This window comes from Meles meles, chromosome 5, assembly GCF_922984935.1.
Source record: "Meles meles chromosome 5, mMelMel3.1 paternal haplotype, whole genome shotgun sequence".
Classification (NCBI taxonomy): domain Eukaryota; kingdom Metazoa; phylum Chordata; class Mammalia; order Carnivora; family Mustelidae; genus Meles; species Meles meles.
The window spans coordinates 78,745,277-78,771,288 of record NC_060070.1 but is presented as its reverse complement, the minus strand read 5'-3'; the positions used below and the strand labels follow the sequence as shown (position 1 = coordinate 78,771,288).

The 26,012-nt window shown below is 35.6% G+C and overlaps 1 protein-coding gene across 1 annotated transcript in view; it reads right to left on the bottom strand.

The window, feature by feature from the left end:
* TRDN (triadin) overlaps positions 1–26,012 on the bottom strand; it is a 384,176-nt gene that overhangs the window by 317,249 nt on the left and 40,915 nt on the right. Inside the window, exon 2 of the mRNA XM_046006499.1 lies at positions 18,544–18,753. Within this exon, the coding sequence (XP_045862455.1) occupies positions 18,544–18,753 (210 nt within the window). The remainder of the gene's footprint in view (positions 1–18,543; positions 18,754–26,012) is intronic.

Below are 26,012 nucleotides of genomic sequence, written 5' to 3'. Positions count from 1 at the left end.
GGAATAACACTATACCATGCAACTAAACCTTTTATTGATGAGGAGTTTTTTTTTTTTAAGATTTCTTATTTTATTTATTTGACAGACAGAGATCACAAGTAGACAAAGGGGAAGGCAGAGAGAGAGAGAGGAGGAAGCAAGCTCCTGCTGAGCAGACAGCACGATGCGGGACTCCATCCCATGACCCTGGGATCATGACCCCAGCCGAAGGCAGAGGCTTTAACCCACTGAGCCACCCAGGCACCCCAATGAGGAGTTTATTCTTTTAATTATATTTTCTTACCTCTCATGTTTCCATGAGTTAAATTAAATATATTACATTGCGGATCATCATAAAAATAATAGTAGCTAACATAGAGATTGTGTATTACCTGCCAATACTACTCTTAGAACTTTATTTATGTTAACCCACATTTCCCTTTCAGTAACCCAAAGAGGGAGCTATATTATTTTATCTCTCTTTCAAATATAAGAAAACTGAGGTTTTGCTATATTGTTATCAACAAACAAACAAAAATGTGAATTCACAATTGCTTCTAGAGTCAGATAGTCAATGAGAGATTCTGGGAGGGGTTTTCTTGATGTTAAAAGGGGAAACAAGGACTTTTTTGCATGGGAACATAAAGCCTGGAGCTGTTGTAGCCACCTTATAACCATAAAGAGAGCAGCTGATTCACTGAGGAAGACAAAGGTTAAAAATGAAAGAATTTGAGTCCATATGACATTGCTGATGCATTGAATTATCCAATCTTGGAATAATCGCCCTACTTCTAGAGCTTCTGTTATGTGAGATAAGAAGTGTTTCTCAGTGTTCAAGTCACTTCTAATTGTATCTTATATTTCTTACATAAAAATATGCCACCAGATGCGGGGGAAATTGCTCTAGGCTCCTTATGATCAGAAATTGGATTCTTGGCACTGATAAAAGAGTGCCAAGAGAGGCAAGAGAGGCAAGGAAAAGTTTAAAGTTAAATACAGTTTTTATTGGTCCTCTGTTTTTGAAGCCAAACTATACAGATACTTAAGTTTCTAAATGGGACCATACATGGGATATTAACATTAGTCATTTTCTCTGCTTTCCTCCTAAAGAACCAAGTCCATGTTTCCACCATTATCCTTAACCATCGGTCTTACATTCTTTAAGGTATATTAGACTCTTCTTTATCTTTCAAATCCTGATAAACATCAGCAAACAAAAGTTATAAGCTTGGCCTCTGAGCTCAGACCCACAGCATTCAACTTCAGGCCTCCCACCTGATGCCATGCCAGGCCATATTGGAGGCACAGACAGAAGGAAAAATAGTAATAATAATCCTGTCCTTATTTAAAATCTTGATATTTTGTTCATTGCAGACTTTTGCATTAATTTTGAAATTTTAAATATTTCATTAAGTATTTCATTAAATATTTCATTTCATTTCATGCATTTTTGTTATTGAGTTTTTCTAAGTCCTTACATTTTGCACCCAACGTGAGTGTGTCACTCACCTCACTCTAGTCCTAGTCCTCCCCGCAAGGATAGCTGTATGTTGTTGGGAGGATCAACTTTTTCCACGTCTGTTAAATTCATTGATGCCGTTGCTTTTCCAAAGTCACTATTCTACAGTCACCACTTCATACCTGTTATCTTTATATTCAGCCTACTTATATTCCATATACCCAGTTCTGGCAAACAGTATTCTAGAGTGGGAAAAAATGGTATTTTCTGTGCTTCAGTTTGCTGAACTGTAAAATGACAGTAAGAGTAATAATACTTACAAGATTGTTGTGATTATTACATGAGATAATACATTCGAAGCACACAGTATGGTGCCTGGTTATTAATAAATGTCAATGTGGAGAAACAAGCAAGATTGTCTTTCAATCTTGAATGAGCCAGAGGTTTTATTTTTGTTTGTTTTTTTCTTGTTTTTTTCTTTTTTTCTTTTTTCTTTCTTTTTTTTTTTTTTTTTTTTTTTTTCAGTTTTCTAGCTAGGGCAGAGGCTTTCCCTCCCCTTAGCAACAAGCTCTGTGTATGACCTCAGCCTCAACTCAGGTCTCCACATACTGCACCGCCCTCATTTCCATATCCCTCTACATGTCTGGGTCCTAAATTCCCACTGCCTGGTACCCATTCCCAAATGAATTACCCTCTCAACTATAGATTGCCCCATGCATATCTTATCAGAGGAAAGAACATCTCAGAGGTGGGGTAGATTTGCTTATCTGCATTTGTCTAAGCCACTCCAAAGAATGGTGATTGAATAGGAATCCCAGGCATCTTCTGACCCTTTTGCGCGTGAATCTCTGCCCGCACCAGGCGGTATTTACTGAACTTCACTCAAACTCCCTGTATATAAACTCCTTGGGATAAAGCACCTAAGGCAGAGTAAAGGAAATAGTAAATGTTATCAGTTCAGCTTTTAGAGCCATTTAACTCAAACATTATGGTGGTGCTCCATGAATATAGACTGTTACAAATACTGTCTTGTGATCATTAGGACTCATGAAGAACTAGTGACTGTCCCTTACCTCCCAGGAAATATTCACATTTAAATATTTGGATTTAAACTGAGGTAAGGACTTTTCAAGTGTCACAATGCAACCCCAATTAGGAAAAATTCAATTTGTATGTATGTTGATATGTGTACTTTGAACACAGGAGCACCCAAGTGAAAATGACTAGGAAATAGATTCTTCTTTCAAGACAATTATTCAGGACTTACTATGTGCAATATCCTATCTTGATATAATCAACCTTGTACTACCACTTACGGGCTTGCTATACAGATGTTTCTAATTCTGATATGTGAAGAAAACTGTCTGAAAATACATAGTGGCAATTTTCAAGACCTAAAAAAAATTCCAATTTTAAGTGACTGGTTTCTCCATTCTTATTGTAGATAAGAGCTGGAATACTCTTGCTTCTGTTAGTGAAAATTTGATCAAGTGAAGAAAAATATTAGCAAATCATGCATCATTTAATATGCTCTGAGCATATGACAATTCTTGCTTGAAGTACTGTGAAATTACTCGGTCTTTGTTCAGGGTAAACAGAATTCCCTAGAACTTAAGCAGTGCCAAACAGAGCTTCAGATGTGTTTCTCATTCCCATGCTACCCCCAAGGATGGGAAGAAGGGAAGATAAGTAGGTAAAACAAGTAAAAAGATAAAAAGATATAAATGTTATGTTAGTACATGCAGAAAGCAATGGTTGTCTCCTCTATTCATAGATTTCTTATACTCAGAAATGTAACTGAGAGAATGAAAATTCTTATTAAACATTTTAGACTTGAGGTTTGACATCATTTGTAATAGTCGACGATTTCCTAAAGGTGTAAGGTTGAAATCCTGATTTAATTTAGCTTATTTTTAACCAGAACATATTTGCAATGAAAAGCACTCAAAATGAACTTAATAGCTTTCTGAGTCTTCAGGCCCCAGAGTTTCCAGCATTGACAATGCTAAGTACAGATACTTAAGAAGTAACAAACAAGAATACATGCTTTTATATCCACTTATTAAGGTCAGTGCCCTTATCAAAGGGACATTTACTCAAGACATTGTGCTTTAAAGCATTTTAGGATCAGTCTGAAGTAACTTTCAAACAATTTCTCATGGGTTAGACCATTTAACTTAAACAAACTTGGTTGAACTCAAGGATGTCAGAACTGCCATCTTTACTTTTTATCATCACAATAGAAGGGCTTTCAATTTCTTATACTCCCTTATACGCCTTTTTTCTCCCATGAGTTTATGGTTTTCTTATTCTCTAGTTCACTTCAAATTGAAAGTAAATCCAACATGTGAAAAATATAACACATAAAAGAAAGTCAAGAATTCAGGAAATGTTTGAAACAGCACATTTATTCCTCCATAGTTAATCTCTAAGGTGTATTTATATCCTGCCAATGGAAGTTTGTAAAAGACACACTAACTTGAATTCAAAATCTTCCCATTATTTTCTACTGTAAATTCCTGGAGGATAGCTATATTTTTGTAAGATTCCCTCAGTTCTTTTTTTTTTAACATTTTATTTATTTATTTAACAGAGATCACAAGTAGGCAGAGAGGCAGGCAGAGAGAGGGGAGGAAGCAGGCTCCCTGCTGAGCAGAGAGCCCAATGTGGGGCTTGATCCCAGGACCCTGGGACCATGATCTGAGCAGAAGGCAGAGGCTTTAACCCACTGAGCCACCCAGGCACCCCAGATTCCTTCAGTTCTGAGACAACATTTGATATTTTGTTGTACCAGAATAATAATAATCTGTAAAAACTAACATAGCTTTTGTGTTTTTTTTTTTTTCTTTAAGGGAGGCAGACAGAGGGATTGAGAGTCTGAAGCAGGCTCCCCACTGAGCAAGGAGCCCAATGCGGGGCTCAATTCCACGACCTGAGATCATGACCTGACCCAAAATAAAGAGTCCATGGCTCAATCAACTAAGCCACCGATATGCATTGCTGACACAGCTTTTTTAAAGACAGCTTTTCCACCCAAGAAGTATTTTAAGAAGGGATCGTTTCTTAATATCCTCTCTTTAAATCCACGTATAGTATTCCTTTAATATGATTTCCATTGTTAAGTGTTTGCCTTCTGCTCAAGTCATGATCCCAGGTCCTGAGATTGAGCCCTGCATTGGGCTCCTTTCTCAGTGGGGAGCCTGCTTCTCCCTCTCCCTCTTCCTGCCAATCCCCCTGCTTATGCTCTTTTGCTCTTTCTCTGTCAAATAAATAAATAAAATACTAAAAAATTTTTAAAAATTATTTTCACTGAAGAGTTCATTGGAGTGGAACTGCCTAACTAATAAGGATAAAATAATAAAAGTGAAATAGTAAAATGGAGAGGTAGAGGCCAATGAACATTAAATTCAGCTGCTGTAGTATAGTTTTTGCATTGAATACTTCTGTTGCAGTATATAATAACATTTCAAGGATCTCTGCATGGACAGAAATGTGGAATTCAAGGTATGTTGAAAATTTTCTTGGAAATTGAATATGTAGGTTAAAATAATTTTTTTATTTATTTAATTAACACTTCATGACTTAAGCAAGAAATGTAAATATTAAGTCAGCTCATTTGAGACTGGATAATTAAGTTATGAATTAACATGATATTTCTACAGAGCATCTTTCCGATGCTTCTATAAAGAAAATAATATGATGAAAACTCATTTTGTAGAATCAGCTGCTGTCCCATGCAGGCAAGGTGAGCCAAGGGATCAGGACAACATGCATACTCATATTTAAAGGAAGACATTTAAGAATTTTAATAGGGGAATAATAATAAAAAGATTTGCAATTTTCATTCTGGCCTTGGAATGAAAAGGAGACAAAGGCAAGATTATAGGCAACAAGAAAATACATGGCTAATATAACAATCTTGAGGAAATCAAGGCGGGAGTTTTAGAAATAAGGCACAGAGTGCAGAACAGAACCAACAGATGTTTAAAGGTTAAATGAGTGATTTTTGATCACTGAGTGTTTATGGATAGTGGGGAAAGAGGAAAGCTTACAGAGAGACCCATGTTTCTGACTTAAAAACCTGGAAAATGGAGGCGCCTGGGTGCCTCAGTGGTTTAAGCCACTGCCTTCGGCTCAGGTCATGATCTCAGGGTCCTGGGATGGAGTCCCGCCTTGGGTTCTCTGCTCGGCAGGGAGCCTGCTTCCCCCTCTCTCTCTGCCTGCCTCTCTGCCTACTTGTGATCTCTCTCTGTCAAATAAATAAATAAAATCTTTAAAAAAAAAAAAAAAAACCTGGAATATGAACTGGACTTAAAACTAGGAGTCAGGCCTGGAAAGAAATCCAACTACCTCAGGCAGGAATCTTGAGTTTACTGCTTCAACTTGATGACCTCATGTAATTAGAAAAATTGGAGAGAGATTGAGGTTAAGGATTGGGAAAATAAAAATGCTTATGAGATTCATTTTCCTTCAAAATAAAAATAGTTTTACTGACTCTCATGGTGGGAAGAATGTATTTTCTTTAAAACATACCTCATGTGCTTTGATTGTTTAGAACTGTGTCACTGCTTTTATCCTCTAAACTTTATTATCTTGCAATTTTAGAAGATTGATCCTATTATTAAATTTAGAGCCATATATTAAAGATAAGTAGGCTAAATATGATGACAGCTTGCATATCACTTGTTTGGGTAATGCAAAGTCATTGCAACCGAAGCAGTGGAACAAGGTGGTAATGTCTGATGGGGGCAAGAAACAAATGGTGCCAAAGAAGGGAGTTACAAAAGTAGTAAGAAGATAAGGTTTTTGTTTGTTTTTTTTTTTTAAAGATTTTATTATTTTATTTATTTGACAGAGAGAGAGATCACAAGTAGGCAGAGAGGCACGCAGAGAGAGAGAGGAGGAAGCAGGCTCCCTGCGGAGCAGAGAGCCCGATGCGGGGCTCGATCCCAGGACCCCGAGATCATGACCTGAGCTGAAGGCAGAGGCTTAATCCACTGAACCACCCAGGCGCCCCAGAAGATAAGGTTTTAATAAGGACGTGGCTGTCAATAGCTCTAATGCTAAAGGTTTAACTAAGATGAAGATGTAAAGTGTGCAAGTTGTTCACACTTAAGTTCACAATTTCTTGATTTGTTCAATGTGTTCATTAAGAAGTCAAGTGTGTATTTGAGACATTTTAGCAGAGTGATAGAATAGTTTCAGATCATCTCTTAGCAGAGGGTTTGGCTAGAGAGATAGAAAAAAAAAGAGGACTGTAGCTAAATAGAGATATAGGGAAGTAAGGAAATTTGTTTTTCCAAGTTTAGAAAATCCATAAACACTTGTCGTAAAGGAGGGAATAGACGAGGAGATTTTGAAGATACAGGAAGGAGATGGCATTTATATCTAGCAACAGTTAAATGTACTAACGTTGAAAAAGTACCTTTGAGGTTCTTCCCTTCTATATGCACCCAGATACACATATTCCCTCAAAAGTAATGAGCCCATTTGAAAAGCCAAATCTTCCTGGGGCGCCTGGGTGGTTTAGTGAGTTGGGTGCCTGACTCTTGGTTTTGGCTCAGGTCATGATTTCACGGGTTTTGAGACTGAGCCCTGGACTCTGCTTGAAGATTCTCTCCCTCTATCTCCCCGCCCTTTCCTGCTCTTTCTATCTCTCTCTCCTCAAATAAATAAATACATCATTTAAAAAAAAAAAGCCAAATCTTCCTGAAGCAATAACTCCTAATTTGAATTAATTAAACAAGGAAGTCATTAGACTGAAATGGTTCTAAAGCTTTAGCAACCAACAAGAGCAAACCCAAACCCAAGACGGTAAATGCCTCAAGGTTAAGAAACCAAAACCCAAGGACAGCCAATCACAGTCAACCAGCCTTTACCAAATAAGGTGAAGGCTCAGCTATAGCCCATCAAATAACTGCCTTGCTTTGCTTCCACTTCTTTCCTATGAAGGTCTTCTAACTCCTATAGGCAGAACTTTCATAACCACTTTCTGTTTGGTGCTGTCTGGTTCCACTTGATTTTTCTTCAAAATCATAACATGTTGAATATGCCTCAGCTTATCTTTTAATATCCTAGATAAATACATTTTCCCAAACCATTGTCATTTTCTCTCTGCATCTTCTTTTCTCTTCCTCCCTGTCTGGCCATCATTTCTCTCTCCGCTCTTTCAGATCTCTGCATACCACTGGGATGATATTACAATAATCAGGCCCTCTCTCTTTTTTAGTGATAACCATGTAAGAAATAAAATAAAATAAAGGGCAGACACAAAGCTTTTGAAGTATATCAGACTCTAAAAGATAAAACTCATGTGATTTACCATTTTGAAAAAATAAAATACTTGCAGATGTTAGATATTTAGATGCTTTTAAACCAAAGAAAAACTAGGATCCTGATTTAAAAGCACTTTTGGTGAGCTAATTGTTTTATTGACTGCACAAGGAAATGACTGTCACTTTTCTAATCTACATTTGAATAGTCACTGTGTAGTTCCAATCCTTGCCATTCAAAATCTGAGGCATGGGCATTTTCCTTCTGCTTTTTAACATTCTCTCAATTCAAATTTTCCCATACTCATCTTTACTATTAACAGATTTCAGTATTTTAGAAATGTACATTTGTATGGAACCCTAATGAAATTAAAGACAAGCAACTTTAGTTAAAATTACGTGGCTATTTCAATATTTAATAGTTTCATGGCAATGTTTCTAAGTCATTCTTTGCTGTTCCTCAACTGTAACTTTTTGAGGCAATGAGGAGTGCTACTGAATGCAAATAGATGTGCACTTCACCTCTCTTTCCCAATATGACCCCAATCAACCAATTTTTTGCTGGCAAAATCCTGTTGCAAATGTTTAAGCCTGGAATATTTCCAGCCTACTGGAGCTAGACCCATGTCAAATAAAGGGTATTTTATATTCTGAAACAAAATTACAAACAACTTCTGGCTCTTTTACCCATGTCAAGTATCTAAATAAAATGAGTGAATCTTATTATACTTTCATTAACAAGCCTAGTGTAAATGCTATTATATTAATTGAAAAACTAGTTTGCTTTCACCTTTTTTCAAAAAAAAAAACTTAATATGAACACAGTTTCAATATAATATTATTAAGTAATGGAAAAGCAAGTTTTCTGTAGATTTACAGATTTCTATAGTTTGTTTCTAAGCTAACATTCAGTGGAATTAATTTTCTGGTAGCATAAGAATAGTCAAAATATCACGGTACTCCAGTTGGATGGTTTACTTGGATCGTTATAGTACAAACAACAGAACAGTGGAGAAAGGACATATTAGATTTGGGATTAATATAGCGGTTAGCATATCTGGACTAATTATTTAATAAACATGTATTTGGTCAAGATTGAGTTTTGAAAACTCTTGACTGTGTTATATAGTCTCTTTAGCTCCTCTATTGCTCAGTGTTAGCTGAGGAAATGATTTTGAAGTTCTTTTTACCACATTAAAATGTAGTGTGTAACGCCATGAGTTATGTGCTTACTATATCATATAAGAGTAACAAACCCTTTCAGAATGGCTGGAACATTGCCTCAATGTTAAAATAAAATAGAATACTTTAATCATTGGGTTTCTTTGTTGTAATTGCTAGAATCTATGTATATTCACATGATATTTAAAAATTGGAAATCAAGTAGTTAATTCATCTTTTTGAAACATGCCTATTCATCTTTTTGAAATATTGAAATATGCTTAAGGTCATGAAGAACCAATTAAAATAGTACTAACTACAATTTATTTAATAATGACCATATGCCATTCAAAATTCCAAGTGTTTTGTATGTATTAACTTATTCAAGGTTCATAGGGCCATATGAAACAGAGAATGAAGGAATTTCCCCAAAATTACACAGAAACTGATAGATAAAACCAGGATTCTAACCCCAAATTCTAGCCTCAGAGCTTGCCTTCAGCTGCCTTGGTTCTGCTCTTGAAGTCCATGTATTCTTTTGTTTATCACTGTTTCGTGTCTTTGCTTATTTGTTTTTTCTTTTTTTTCTTTGTTTGCTCGTCAGATATGCTTAGCAAATAACTTCTGTTTAAATCATACAAATTTTATTGAACAATATGTGTCAGGTGGTAAACAGAGGAGCAGGATTATTAAAATGAATTAGGCAATCCTTTCCTTTGAGATGCTTAAAGTCCAATCAATGAAACAGACATTTTAAAAAGTATTTTAAATGTGAATACTAACATTATCTGTATCATCATAAACTAATATTTTACAAAGAAATACTATGCTCATTACTCAGCATTCAGAGTGTAAAAAAATGCTATCACCCTTTCCTTTATTTATTTCCTTATTTATTCATTCATTCTTTCACCTACACATTCATCCAAATGTTTGTTGAACTCCTATGTTATGCTAAACCATTCTAAGCACTTGAAAAATCAAGTAAATGAAATAAAGCCATTTCCTTACAAACCTAACAAATCAGTGGAGAAGAGAGATTTTAAATAAATAATCACACCCTGGGGCGCCTGGGTGGCTCAGTCAGTTAAGCCTCCAACTCTTCATTTTGGCTCAGGCATGATCTCATGGTTGTGGGATGGAACCTCACCTCAGGCCCTGTGCTCAGTGCACAGTCCGTTTGTCTCTGTTCCTCCCCCTGCTCTCTATCTTTCTCTATCTCTAAAATAAATAAGTAAAATATTTTAAAAAATAATCACACCCAGTTAAATATGTACAACTTGTAAATATATACTTTGAGTAAAGAGTAAATAATATAATGAGGAAGTATGACAAAGTGACTTGATTTACACTGAAAGTTCAGGCAAGGTTTTTCTCAGGAAGTGAATTTAAGCATAGCACTGAAAGATGTATAATGGCTGATCCATCAAAAATTTGGGTGTTAACAGATGGTATGATTTATAATTGTATCCATCTACACGGATAAATTTATAAATGCAACATAAGGCCTCATTTGGTAAGGTTCAAACGAGTGGTATAGAGCACTGGTATCCAACTTCGAGGTTTTTTGACCTTGCAATTCACCACCAGCAAAAACCTGGAACCCAACATCAAATTGCCAACTTTTTATTTTATAGAAGAATTTCATTTAAAAACAGTGATGGAAATAATATCTGTAATTATCATCCTTTCCTAAGAGATTTTAAGACTAAAAAATGTAGGCACCATAAAATTAAGACTACTTCTTTAAAATAAATAACTTTATCTTTTTTTCTCATTTCATGAAGAAGCAACAAATTTCAATTAGGATCTGGAAATCACTGGACTAAAGAAACTTCTGCTTCTTTGATGTGTTTATAAGCAGACTGGATTTGGATAATGAAATGTGTCCTTTTAGATGTAGAAACCAAGAAGACCAAACAGGCCTGGGACATTGAACAGGAAAGTAGGATTTGAGATAAGACTTGAATCAGAAAAAGAATCACACAAAATGTCAGCTATACTTGAAAACTCAGTGCACATGAGAACTGATAAAGCCTAAAATGTTTCATTTAGTGTCTCGGTCTTCCAAGTCTCCTAAAATGTGATAACATATTCATATACAGACTACACACACACACACACACACACACACACACACACACAAATATACATATATACATAACCATTAAATGTTAAATTTATACATTCTGATTGGCTTTGGGTCTTCCCTGAATCATTTTACTCCTCTGCACTCACAGCCTGACAAACAGTGCACCTGCTTAACTGGGCTAAGTGCCAGAAAAAAAAATCAGGGAAATTAATTTCCAAGAGCAGTAGATAAATGGCACACCTCATTAGAAAATCTATTTAAAAGGCACATCAGGAGATGTCTGCAAGACTTTCATAAGAAATTGATGCTTCCTACCATCATGTCCTTGCTGGCTTTCTTCTCACATTACTGATCTTCCTTCCCGGTAATAAGATTCAAATTCAAGTAATGCTTAATGAGTGCCTCCTATGTGCCAGGCCTGTATGTTTTACATAGATTATCTTATCTAATTCTTACAAAATTGTTTTGAAATAAATATGTGGAACGCATGCAAAAATTACCAAATGTGCTTCTTTGAGACCTCCTGGTACAGCCATATAATGATTTTTCTTTCTTATGGATAAAGATGCTAATAAATTATGACCCTTGTTCTTAGGCAAGAAAAGCCAAGTGTTGGGGCACCTGGGTGGTTCAGTGGATTAAGCTTCTGCCTTTGGCTTGGGTCATGATCTCAGGGTCCTGGGATTGAGCCCTGCATGGGGCTCTCTGTTCAGCAGGGAGCCTGCTTCGCCTTCTCTCTCTCTGCCTGCCTCTCTGCCTACTTGTGATATCTGCCTGTCAAATACATATATAAAACGTTTAAAAAAAAAAAGAAAGAAAAGCCAAGAGTTACTACAACTTATTCCTGTATCTTCCGACCTAAAGGAAAATCATTAATATCTGCTAGTGCTTGAGTTTGTAGTGATCTCTTTAGAAATCCTACTTTTTTGCATTTATTTAGAGAAGAAAAAGTCATCTCTTTATAAATAAGGCAAACAAGTTTGTAAGGAATTTCAACCAAAGCCCACACATTCTGATCCTGTAAGAGTTATTAAATCATCAGGGCACCCCTCCGTTTTCCGAAAGAGCTTCCTGTCTGAGTCTACAAAAGCTTGCGGGCAAGGCCTCCAGCAGCCTTTATGATCCTCTGGCTTCAGTTAATAAAAAAAAAAAAACATTGCCCTGCATTAATCACTTAACCACCACCACCATCCCAACTTGACCTTTCTGAAGACTCTCATCTTCCAGGAAAAAAGTACAGGCAAGATGGATAATATCTCGGTGGTCAGAATCTTGGTTTCTGCTTGTTGTCCTGAGGGAAGTATTAACAGCTCTCATTCTTACTCTCACAAGTGTCCTGTTTTAGATAAGTCATGTACTGTCATCCTGGGTGATGGTTTGTATGCTCTTAAATCACTAAATTGGAACTACATTTCCCAGAATTCCCTTATGTGTAAGGTCTAGGTAACAGTTGGGCACAAGAGAAATTTGCATGAGCTTTAGAAAGCCAAACAGAAGGATTAGCCTTTATTTATTCTCTGAAGGTTGATGTAGGGCAGCTGCTGTTGCTGCTCATGCACATTATCACCCATATGCTGGCTGACCTTGACAGGTGGCAGCAGCGGGCAGCATGCCTCCTTCAGCATCTCCAAATCCTGGCCAGGTGCTTGTTCCATGTGGGAGGCACCAATTTATCTTGAGCTCACCCACATCATTGTAATTTGAGGTGGTGAGAGTCAAATAAGTGTTCTACTCTGTCCTTGTCAATTCCAGTTTGTCCTTTGTCTCCCTTGTTCTATTTCCATCTGCCCTTTTCAATGATGGGGTTCAGGACATGCTTTCCCAAATACGGCACCTTGGCATATTGAATATTTACAGCTGGAAGAATTCGAGAAATGACATATGCAGGAAGGACTTTCTGACATTCCCCTCAAGCAGGTCATAAAACTCTTGTGAGGAAGGTGTCCTCCCTAAACCCAAAGGAAAGGAATATCATTTCCAGGATGCCCAGAGGAATCTGAATGAACAGCCCTTGCTGTTTCCCTCAATTTATGACACTTACCTCCTACTCTTTTTGTCCTGTCACACTCCACCCCCCTTCCCCCTTTTCATTAAACCTAGCATAAAAATGCTTGGGCTTAACTGCTTCTTAAGGTCTTTCTTTCTTTATGAGGGCTCCTGTGTCTCATAAAACTTACATTAAATAAATCTGAATGCTTTTCTCTTGTTAATTTATCTTTTGTTAGAGATCCTGACCAACATTTTAGAAAAGTAGAGAAAAAAATGTATTTTTCCTCTCCTATACCAACTTCTAGTTTACTGACCCATGACCTAGTGCCAGAAACACTTCAATAGCCCTACCTAGACTGCTAATCAGCTCCCATGAATGCATAAGCCATACATTAAATCTTCTATTCTATATCACTCATAGTGACTCTACTCTACTCTACTCCTAGTGATCAAAATCTGACAGCTACACCATAATATTTTTGGATAGTGTTTGAACTTTATTTTTAGGAAGAAATGAAAGGTAGGTGGAATCTCTTTTCTAGTATCTGGTTTTGGTATTTCTTTTTGTTTGTTTGTTTGTTGATGTCCTAGAATTTGTCTCATTTGATAGGAAGCGGCAAAGTCACAAATTTTAGTGACCAGAAAGCAAGGGGCTATTCCCATTTGACAGGCAAGGACACCAAATTCCTAGTCATGTTACCTAGCTCATGTTATAGAGTTATAGAGTGAACTCAGGTCTCCTGAAAGAAGCACATAAAAGCCAATGCTATGTATGCCTCACAGGTAGATTATTTAGGCACAGCAATTCAAATTCAGAAAATTAGGAAGTGTGAAGGTTGCCTAGAAGAGAACCATTCTTTCCAATCCAGTACAGTATTTACTTATGAAAATAGATTTTCACTTCTCTATGAACAACTCCTTAATGCCTTAAAAGTGTTTACCTACTTTTATAAAGTGCCAGAGAGTAATTTAGAGCCCAGGGACAGCTGCTCTGTCTAGCTTTCAGAGTTATTCTCAGTATGCTTTCTTTTATCACTAGCCTTGTATTAGCAATACATATTTCAAAGACATTATGTAGTACAAAAGACTCATCATAATAATATTAATCCTTAGTAAATATTTGAGATGTATAAATTAAAAACATTTTGACACTCTTATTGAAGCAAAATTTTTTTTCTGTGAAGAATCAACATAAAAAAGGTAGGTTAGAATTTACTAGATTAAGAAAAAAATGAAAATTTTAATATGAGCATATAAATCCCATCCAACCAATGGTCAATATGAGTTACAAGTTTTATGCTGTAATTGTACAGTCATTGAATGTATATTATTTTGGTTTCAGAAAGTGTACATTCAAATCTGAATGAACAAAAAGTATTTGAGCTTCTTATTTGAAGAACTTATATATTTCTTCTTTAGAATTTCAGCCTTGTGTTTTTTTTTTTTTCATTTCAAATTCATTAAACAGTCATCTTCCTAGATGTGGTCTCATGATGTCAATCATCCCAAAACATCATCTTTCTTTTTGCACCTATTGTAGTTACAATAACTTCTTGTCAGCTAGAGTATTGGATGGCATTTCCGTTTATCTAAGTATTTATCTAAATATATATAGCTTGGCAAAATAATTTTTTAAGAGTAGAATAAGTGGTAGCCCCCTTCAAATTAGTCCCTAATGATCATTGCCTGCTGGTATTCACACCATTATGTAGTCTCTTAGGACAAAAAAATGGGGTTGACCTGTGTAGCCAAAAGGATTTTGCAGAACTGATGGTATATGATTTTCAAGTCTAGGTCATAAGAGGATTTGTGGCTTCTTTCTTGTTCTCTCTTGGATCTGAGAGTAGCCAATTGTTATGTTGTGAAGACACAGCAGCATTAACTTGACAGCCAAATGAATGAGACATATTGCCAATGGTTCCACTACCACAGAAAATCTTTCAGATGTCTAGAGTGCCAGCCAACTTCTTTACTGCAACCTCAAGATCTACCCAAAGCCTTTCCCAAACTCCTGACCTGAAAAAACTGTTTTGCATAATAAACATGTATTGTTGTTTTAAACCACTTATTTTTTTTTAAGATTTTATTTATTTATTTATTTGACAGACAGAGATCACAGGTAGGCAGAGAGACAGGCAGAGAGAGCAGAGGAAGCAGGCTCCCCGAGGAGCAGAGAGCCCAATGTGGGGCTCGATCCCAGGACTCTGGGATCACGACCTGAGTCGAAGACAGAGGCTCACTGAGTGACCCAGGTGCCCTTTAAACCACTTATTTTTGAAGTAATTGTTATGTAGCCATGGATGACCATTATAAATTATGACAAGTAACATTTCATCTGATAGACATAGTTTATTATTTTTAATTCTGATTTTATTAAATATATTTATTAATTTTTAAAGTTTGTCAAAGAAGGCATAAAATAAAAAATTTATTATTTTTTCTTCAAAATGTAAAAAATTATTTCAAAATAAAAATGTCAAGATTTGTATCCTATAAGAAACGTTTAGCAGAAAACTTACTACATGACAGGCACTCGTGTACAGAGATGAATAAGCTAGTTCCTTCCTAAGATAAATTTAAGTTTCTGAGTGAAACAGATTAAGTAAAGAGATACTGATAATACAGTGTGTTAACTGCTGTTAGTAGAACTACCCATAAGGTTATAAGGGAATGAAAGGACAGTGCAGTGAATTTTTCTTAGGAAATCTGAGAATGTTTCACCAAAAAAGGGAGTAAGTCTTGAAGGATGAATTCATCCTTTAAGAAAATGGAGGAATGAGGGGCACCTGGGTGGCTCAGTGGGATAAAGCCTCCACCTTCGGTTCAGATCATGATCCCAGGGGCCCGGGATCAAACGCTGCATCGGGCTCTCTGCTGGGCAGGGAGCCTGATTCCCTTCCTCTCTCTCTCTGCCTGTCACTCTGCCTACTTGTGATCTCTGTCTGTCAAATAAATAAATAAATCTTGAAAAAAAGAAAAAGAAAATGGGGGAATGAATCTCTATTAGTGATATTAATATTTTTACAGTGCTTGTAATAAAGCAGGTTCTGTTCTAAGCACTTCAAATATATTCACTTCTATAATTCTCTTAACAATTTTATTACATAGGTACTATTATTGTCCCTAGTTTATAGATGATGAAACTGAGACAAAGAGAGGCTAAATGATTTACCCAGTATCACACAGGTAGGAAGTTGTAAGATCTGGATTTAATACCAGGGAACTCTGGCATCAGAGTTCACATTTTTAACTAATTTATTACACTTTCTGATTGGGAGGGTGGAATGGGGAGAGGATGGTATGAGCAGAGGCAAGGAAGGGTGAGAATATATGTATTCTTAGGGAAAGAAAGCAGGGAAAAGAAATAGTAAGGATGGCTGGAAATCAGGTTGCATACACTGAATTACAAGATGAAAAGAGAGATCTAAGCCAAAGATTTGAGTTTCATGCCAAGGAATTTGTACTTTGGCAATAGGAAATACTTGGCAAAATTTATGTTTTATGAAGATACCTTTGGAGCAAGAGTAAAGGGGAGAGACTGGATGAAGGAGACAAGAAGAAATTGCACTAATGCCCTCAGCAGAGAATCAAGGTCTGAAATGTAATATCGGAGAAAGCGGTAACCAGAGAAGGGAGGGGATTCATGAGACATATGAGTCAGCCGGCATCCAGCATGGTGATTGATCGTGTCCAGCAGATTTAAAAGATGACTTGCAGGTTTCTTTCTGTGGGGAATGGATAGATGGTTAGGTCACTAATAAATAGAGGAAACTGGTAGAGGAGGCCTCATACAGAAGATGTGCCTAATAAACACTCCTTGAAGAAAGAAATGAAGTAGCAATAATACAGAGGCTCTTTTCCTCCCGTGAAATGAAATGCCAGTAACATAGGCATTATCAATAACACCTAATTACAGTAGTCCAAGGAAACTCTACCATGGATTGTAAGTGTGTCTTACATTTAAGTAATCTAATCTGAAAGTCTAATTACAAGTAGCTGCTCATTTTATAAGATAATTAAGAACAAATTCCTTGCAACAGTAATTTCTGTGGTATACTCACTAAATTATTAACTTTATAAATATGAGATTTTACAAGCAATTCTTAAAATATATCTATTGTAAAGCTTAAAGAACTGTATTTTGCAATCATATTTGGTTCCAAAATGTAAATGAATGAAATTCTAGAAAAAGAAAGAATAGACAAAATATCACCACTCATAAAGGCTCAAGGGAAATAAAATCATCTAGAATCATGCAGCCAAGTTTTCACTTAAAACTCTAGGTCTTAATTTTATATTACAGGCATTTCAATTGTATATCCTTTTAAAAGCCTCCATTGCACAGTATACCCAGAGTATTACTTATTTAGAGAAGAGATTTAGAGTTCCGGATAGTGTTTTTCTTTCACTGATATCATGAGACTTACCTCTACCTGATAGATAATGCTCACTTTAGCACAGCTACTAATGGTATTGCAGGAAGAACCATCTCAATCACACTGCCTTGTCAATAAACACAAATGATCCCGTTCTATGGATTTGCAATATTAATACTTATATTTCTTTTAATGTAGCCATTGCTTGGCATATATACTAGGTTCTTGATAAATAATTACTAAAAAAGCTAATACCATAATAAGAAGTAGAGAGGATTCCTGGCTGTACAGAATGCAATTTATGATATTTATAGTTTCCAGGTTTACTGATTCCACTCCCTTTGGAGAAAGAAAATGGGAAATGGGGGTGGGGAGGAATGGTGCAGATATGTAGGAGCACATTAAGAGCTTAATGAAATGGTTTTGCTTGTGGTTAAAAAGCATACATTTATTCATTTACTTATTTAATATTCATTATACCTCTGACTGAGTCCTTCCCTCAAGGAACTCACAGTCAATAGAGCATGTCAGGTGTGGAAATAGACAAATATAATTTTAGAAGTGTCAGAATACCTTGAACAAAGTGATATACGGTATACTCAGAGAGTGAATATACCATAATGAAAATCTGTCTTTCCTCACTTGGCATTATTCCTGTTTTACTCCAAACCCATAAGAACACATGGCCACTCAAGATGTAGTATCTCATTACAAGTAATTCTGGGAAAATCCTTTTCACACTCTTTATTTTCAGGAACTCAAAATAGGATGTTTTGATGGGAGGAGCAAAGAGAATGTCTGGAAAGCAAGCTTGGAGCCAGATGGTAGAGGGACTTAAAAATGCTTTACACAATTTTGCACTTGTCCAAAAGTTTTTTATTTTATTTGGTTTGGTTTGGTTTTGTTTTAAACTGATAAAGTCCCTGTTCCCAAACCAAATCTCCACCAAACTTTTTAATCATTATCTTCATGGGACTGTAACATTCAGCTTGTGTTCGGCATTACAAATATAGAAATATATTTCATTTGAAATCACTGACTACAACACTCAAAGGAGAATAGAAGGAAATGGGGAAGAAGGAAACCAGACACAGACATTCCCTCATGTTTGCGGGGAGCTTTATTTCTCCCAGGAAGATGAGATGAAAAGAGACAAAGACGGGAGAGAAGAACATTGTTTCTTTTCTTCTAAAACCCACATTTCACAGATCTTACCTGAAAAGTTTTTGTAATCCACTAGGTCAAACATAACAACAGCAACAGCTGACCATGTGATTATCAGAGCAATGACCAGAAGCCAGGCTGCTGGGGAACTGAATGTTGTCACTATGTCCTCTGTGACCGTCCTCTTCAGCACTTTTCCAGGGGATTTGGGCACGGATCCATTTTTGCTGTCGATCACAGTTGTGGTAGTAGATGCATTTCCTAATCAAACATTCAGAAAGAGAAATTACAATTTAGAACTTCATGTTAAATGTTGGTGACCAAAAGAACACACAGATTATATAAGTATATTTAAATTGTTTGTACCATTTTCTGTAGTAGAGCACACCTCCTCAGTGGCAGGGCCAAACTTTCTGCCCACTACCCTAGTATTTACCTCCACTCCGAAATCCACATGCCCTAGTGATTAGCATTCCTCCTTCCTGATCTCTGTAAATAATTCCACGGGAGTCACAAACTTTGTTATCACCGTCAATCATTTTTACTTCTCCCTTTATCACCTCCGATATCCACTACCATCAAAGGCAATGGGTTTTTTGGTCAAGTTGTTTTTTAACACCTTGTTCCTTTATTTAGGTTCAGATGTCAGTTCTGAATGCAATCAAAAATGTTTCCTCTGGGGAAGAAACAAAATCAATGATAAAGTAGTTCAAATGGATGAAATCCTTTTTGGAATCCTGGTTTAACTGCGCAATTGACCCTTCTATTGACGCCATTCATTTTTTATTTGTGAAGGGGCACAGGGGATCTAAGTAATCTTCTGTGGAAAGATGTTGGAAAATCTTACTATGTTCAGTAAACATTTTTATTCCTGCTTTCAAGGGCCTACATGTTTATGGAAGAAAATTCAAAAAATATTTAAAAATAGCAAAATAAATGATCTCATGATCCAGAAACAACTGTTAATGTGTTGTTCTACTTATACCTACTTTTCTGTACATACAGATAGGTGTATAAACACGTTTTATTTGTTTCTGAAGTCATCATCACTCTTTCCTTTATATTTTATACTAGGCAATATATAATAAACAAGCTCTCTTGCCATATGTGTCCCATAAAATACCACTTATGTGGCTGCATGGCATGTCACTTCATGGCTATGCATAATTTAGTCAAAAAGTTTTCTACCTTGGGACATGGCAGAATTTTTCTCAGAACATTAATAATTTTTATGTTTAGGGAATTTCCTAAATATAGAATTTCTTAGACAAATAACATCCCTTTTATATCTTATGAAAGTACATATATGTATTTGAGAATTGGTATATTTTTGAAATTTTTATGTGCTAGGAATCTCTGTTTTCTTATCCTTGACAATACTGGATATTACCAGTGTTCAAACTATTTGCAGTCATGCAGAAGGAAAATTCTGCTTCTTTTGTAACTCTTTGATTACTAGAGATGAGCTTTTTGTATACTTGTTTTCCCTTTATATATTTTGTCTTGTGAAATTTTTGGTTTGTTTTTCTTTTTTTTTTTTTTTTTTTTTTTTTTTTTTTTTTTTTTTTTTTTTTTTTTAAAGATTTTATTTATTTATTTGACAGACAGAGATCACAAGTAGGCAGAGAGGCAGGCAGAGAGAGAGGAGGAAGCAGGCTCCCTGCTGAGCAGAGAGCCCGATGCGGGACTCGATCCCAGGACCCTGAGATCATGACCTGAGCCGAAGGCAGCGGCTTAATCCACTGAGCCACCCAGGCGCCCCTGGTTTGTTTTTCTATAAACCACCTCTATTCCATGGTTTAAAAAACACATATACATGTACCTGATCATAAGTATGTATATCTTTAAATACATGTATATGTGAATATACAAGTATCTATGTTTTTGCATGTATATGTATTTATACATATTTATACATTTATACTCATTGCAAGAGTGTAGATATGTATGTATATACACAAACACACACATATGAGAGTAAAATTTTATATGATCTTAAGTTGCAGCTTTACCCCTCAACTGTTTATCTCTCTTTTTTTTTTAAATATTTATTTTATTTATTTGAAAGAGAGAGTGCGAGCCAGGGTGGGGGAGGTGCAAGGGAAGAGGGAGAGAGAAACTCAAGCAGACTCCATGCTGAGTGTGGAACCAGACACGGCTTGATCTCACCACCCTAAGATCACTTGTGCTGAAATCAAGCGTAGATGCTTAACCCACTGTGCCCCCTAGGTACCCCTACCTCTTTATTTTTGTGGTATTTTTATATACAGAGGAACCACTTAAAATTTTTGTAGCTCTTTCATTTTATTCCTGCAAAGTTGCTGCCTTTGTATGATTAGCAAGCCCCTCTCAGTGGAGACTAGGCATATCTGATTATATTGACAATCCTGGACTCACAGGACATTAACTCTAGGGGTAACTTAGAAATCATCTGAAACAACTGTATCATGTTACATTTAAGAACAATTCAAAACCATCCAGAATAGTCAAGTGATTCTCACAGTATTTTCAATCCCAAATTATACAGATATGTATTGAATCCTAAAGAGAAAAAATATCTCTAACAATTCCAAACTTTTGCCAAAATAAGTTTAACAATATATTTCATATACTTTAAATATGGGCTACATTATTGAAAATAATTTAAGAATTACATATCAAAAAAGGAAATTTTTATTAATTATCTTCTAATATACATAAGTGTCTTCTTTTTTTTTTTTTCTTTTTTTGAGAGGGGGAGTGGAAGGGAAGTCAGGGACAATGGGAGAGGGTGAGAGAGAATCTTAAGCAGATTCCACGCCCAGTGCAGAGCTGGATGGGGCTCAATCTCACAACCCTGAGATTGTGACCTGAGCCAAAATCAAGAGTCTAATGCTTAACCAACTGAGCCACCCAAGCATCCAACAATTAACCATTTTTAATTTTAGTTTTTACCTCTAAATTACATTTCGAATTTAAAAAACAAACTTCAAATTTTCATACTCCTTTGACACTTGGCACAAAATAATTTTCACCTAACCAGAAAGATTACTTGTAGTTATTTTAGAATGTGCTAAATAATAGCTGAAAGGTTTTAGTATTTTCAAACTGAAGGGAATTCTTTGTATTCCTTGAAGGTCTCAGAGTGGAATTAAAGTGTTCCTTTCAATCTTTCAACCTCTTTCTCTACCTTGCACAACTCTTCCTTTTAGTTAGGTGTAGTTTTTTCATGGAAACACTAAAGCGAAACAGGTCTGCCACAGGTTTTACAGTCAGGAGAGACTGGGATTAACTCCATGGCTAGAAGGTCACTATGGCTCCTCACCTCTGAGTGGAAAACCTCCATATCTGAGGAATGAGACTGGTAAGACTTAACTTACAAGTTTATGATGGTGGATAAATAAATCATGTCAATTGCTTGGAAAATTTCCTGCTACATTGAGTTATTCAATAAATGAAAATACAACAGCTGCTAAACTATCTCTTCATTATTATCAACATCATCATCATCATTATTCCTACGGCCACCTCTGTGGCCAGTACAACTATTACTAAAATGGTAAAGAAAGACCAGATGGGCAAGATTAACCTCAGAAACAGTAGTGGAAGTTGAAAGACTAATTCTTCAATAAATGCAGGCATTTGTGTCCATTTAACATGTAAGGTATTTTCAGGGAGTCAAAATGGGATGTTATGACTCCTTCAATGACTTTCTTAAACAACGTATTTCCTTCTTATAATACATAAGATGGACACATATTGTAATTTATTCATATTAATGGAGACTGCTTTGCCCTATCAACAAACGAAGAGAGATGATCTGTAACAAATAAAGTTATTTTGTTGCAATACAAATGTTACCATGTCAAGGGGTTTGTTAAAAGAGAAAGACAAATTTTGAATCTTCTAACAGCTGTGTACATGGGGTGTTTAGAGTTTGAGTCCAGTTCATATGAAAATTTTTACTTATTGGGGGAAGAAATAAAAATACTGCATGCAAAATTAAGTGCTCTAGTTAATAAAGTGTTACTTTTTAAATGTTTATCAATAAACAATTATATACTTCTCTTGATAAAAATAAGTATCATAAAATCTGATCACTGATTAGGAAAAAGAAAATCAAATGCATTCAAGTGTATGTATTAGTAGGTATTAATAATAACCAGACATAACTAGTACAAGCATTTTTAGGTAATGCTAGTAAATCTAGCCCCATATTTTTAAGAGGTTAAAAAGCTGATAAGGCAAATAATGGTAAAATGAGTTAAGATTTTGAAATAATTTTAGGTGGAAATTAACAATAGCATCAATGAATCTCCTTTCTTTTCTGAAAATCTATGTGAATACATATCCCAAGTTCATGAACCCAATTTAGCTGAAATGATAGCAAGATGGAAAAATACCTTTAAAAACAGATTTCACAGACTGTACTTGAGATGGATCTCAAAGAAAGAAAAATTAGAACGATCTCATATCATATCCTTTCATTGATTTTTGTCCCAAATTCCCATCACTTCTAATGGCAGTTCTGAAAACGGATGAAGGATAGGAGTGCTTCGAAGTGCAATTTAAGGTCCAAGTGGGGCTACGAGTGAATCAAACCTTTGGAATAATGATTTGCAGGAGAGTAAGTGAATTACAAGTGTTTAGGAGAGGCCACCTGAAAGTTGATACGTTGCTAATCTCCAGTTTTTAAACCTCTGGAAGACTTCCCGCTACTGCTACATGGAAAACACCAGAATTGCTTTTGCACTTCAGATTCACTTCAGTGAACTGGGTGCGGGAGTGTATTTCTGTAGGCAATATCATACACACCTGCTTGGTATCTTGAAACCAAAAGAACACATCTATTGGGATTTGATACAAATTAGTCAAATCCTGGTCATGTTTTCTTTTTTCCTGGTCACATGTTTAAAAAACCAAAAAATTTCTAAAGGGACAAGAATTTCTATACTTTTCTTTTCTTTTTTTTATCAGAAAAATGAGAAAACATATAAATTCAGAAAGCAATGTAAGTTCAGTGTTAAAGTGAGAACTTTCATATCTAAAAGAACTGATATATGATTATGAATCCCAAATTTTATTTCACCTTATAATTCTGACAAAACAAGTATGGTACAATTTTCTAAATGGATGAAAATGTTAACATTAAATGATTTTTCAGATTTTTTTTTTCCTGTATGCTTTTGTCCACATCCTCAAAATTTCCACTTAAAAATTAATGAAGACTCAAAGATATTGAAAATATATTCTGTGTATCTAACTCAGAAGGCAAAACTATAAGCAATTTGAAAGTTATACTGCTTATGGAAAATTATGTGTTTCCTTTGTTATGGAAACATACTAAATTGTACCTTTCATTTTCCATTCAAATTTACTGCAGAAGCCACACAAAGCCAAGAGGGATAAAATTGACGGGAAATATAAATTGCCTTCTCTGACAGCTGGTCAAGAAATATGTGAATAACAGAGTGTGTAATCTGAGATTATTTAATGTTTGAGAAGTACTTTGAAGATGACAAGAGCTGGTTATTGATATGGTGGGAAAAAATGAGAGGTAAATATTATTGAGAAATTCGACATGGGCAATGCTCCTGGGAAGTTGGCATCTCAGAGTATCTAGGATATGTGGCAGTATTTTCCATGCCTACTTTTTAATTCTATTCCTTCGGATCTCATACAAACTGTTCTATATGAAATACAGAAAGCTAGAATCAGCTGCAAAAGAAGTGGGGATCTGGCTGAAAGACCCTGTGACTCTACCCCATAACATAAAACTAGGCGCTGCTTATTTAGTGATTCCAAAGACCCAGATTCACAGTCGGGTTAGGCACTGAAGGCTAAATCACAAGCCTCCTAAAAGAAGTCACTTAACCTCATCATGCCTTATTAATCGGATCAAACTGCCAAGTACACTTGCCTATTATTTATTATTCCTAGGGGAAAATGACAATACAATCTCTTCCAGGATGCTCAGGAAAGCCCCTATATTCTACAATGGTATAAATAAAATATTACATTCTCATTACATAAAGGCATTAATTATGAATTTTGCAGTTTCCTATGTGATGTGGTTTATGGAGTACTCCAATGCTGTATTTTTCCTTTGAAAATCTGAGAACAAAGGACAGAGAAGGAGTATATACTTACAATGGCAATGTAAAAATATGTATTACTCCAAAATTATATTAAGAATGTAATTCCCAATTACAAGAATGACCTTTACTATATTTAGATGTTCTAGAAAATACACATAAGTAAGAATTTTTGAGAAACTTTGCTAAAAAATATCTTTTGGCAAATAAAGTTGAAAAATGAAAAATCTATCTTTTATCAATCCTGGTGTCTGCATAATGTCTATGTATCACATAGACATCTGTGACAATTAAATTATGTTTTCCAGAAGTATATATAAATTGAATGAAAATAGATTTTGAGAGGCAAGATAAACCATGACAATTCACAAAAACGGCCTTTGTCAAAATAATCCTAGATGCTCTAGTTAATATATATATATTTTATATATTTATATATATATGCTTTATATATTTAGGTATATATGTAGTTGATAAACCATAATAAATACCCCTAATTTTTAGAAGCCTTCAAATTCTAGGCACTTAAAAAATATATTCACTCTCTTTCAAAGTAAAAATAGCTTTGTCTCACACCAGAAAGAGATCTCCTGTCAATTTCAATGAAAGGCTTAAACTGCCACCTTTTCTCTAAAATTTTTGAGATATGATCATTGAAATGATATTTCAGAGGACAATTTAGCAGCCTAATCTACCTGCAGAGGTAGCCAATATAAACTTATTTTTTTTACATTAACTGGCAATTCTTCCTAACGACCCACTCCCCATACTCTCCCAGCAGAAGAATTTCTTTTTCTAGTAGTGGAACTAGAAAGTGAAACCTCATCTAACTCCCAGCCATAAGATTGGTTCTTTAAAACAAGCCTGACTATTCAGAACACCCTCTTGGGTAATCAGACTCCTCCACATTTTTTCTGGAGCTCTTGAATGACATTCTATTTCTGCTGAGGTTGGCAAGCTGGTGGGGTCTACCAGTAGTCCTCTATCCCACAAGTTGGAGAGTCGGTTGCAAGATGAAAAGAGGCAGGATCCAGGTTCTACTGTGTAGGTTCACAGAGCCAGCTGTGTTTAAAGTCAGATAGAGGTCTGGACTTTCCAGTTTTATGGAAATATATAAACTAATTTGCTTATGTTTGTATTACTAGCCATCACAAGTTCTGAGTGATGCTCTGGCTCTTGCCATGGATGTAAATAATTCTTTTCTTTCAATGTTTGTATTATGAGAGTGATCAGTCAGAAAATCTAAATACAGCTCTTTTAAAATTATTTTCATTTTTGAAAAAAAAAAAGCTCTTAATTCTCAAGTGGCTTCATTGTCATGGTCCAAAATAAAATGATCTTTTGGTGTTTTCAAGGGCAAATTCAGATATTGAGGCGCTTTAAGAAGAGCTCACTTGTGTTTGGGTGAGTGAGAGGCAGGATTTCCCTTCCTAGGTGGTAGTCCCT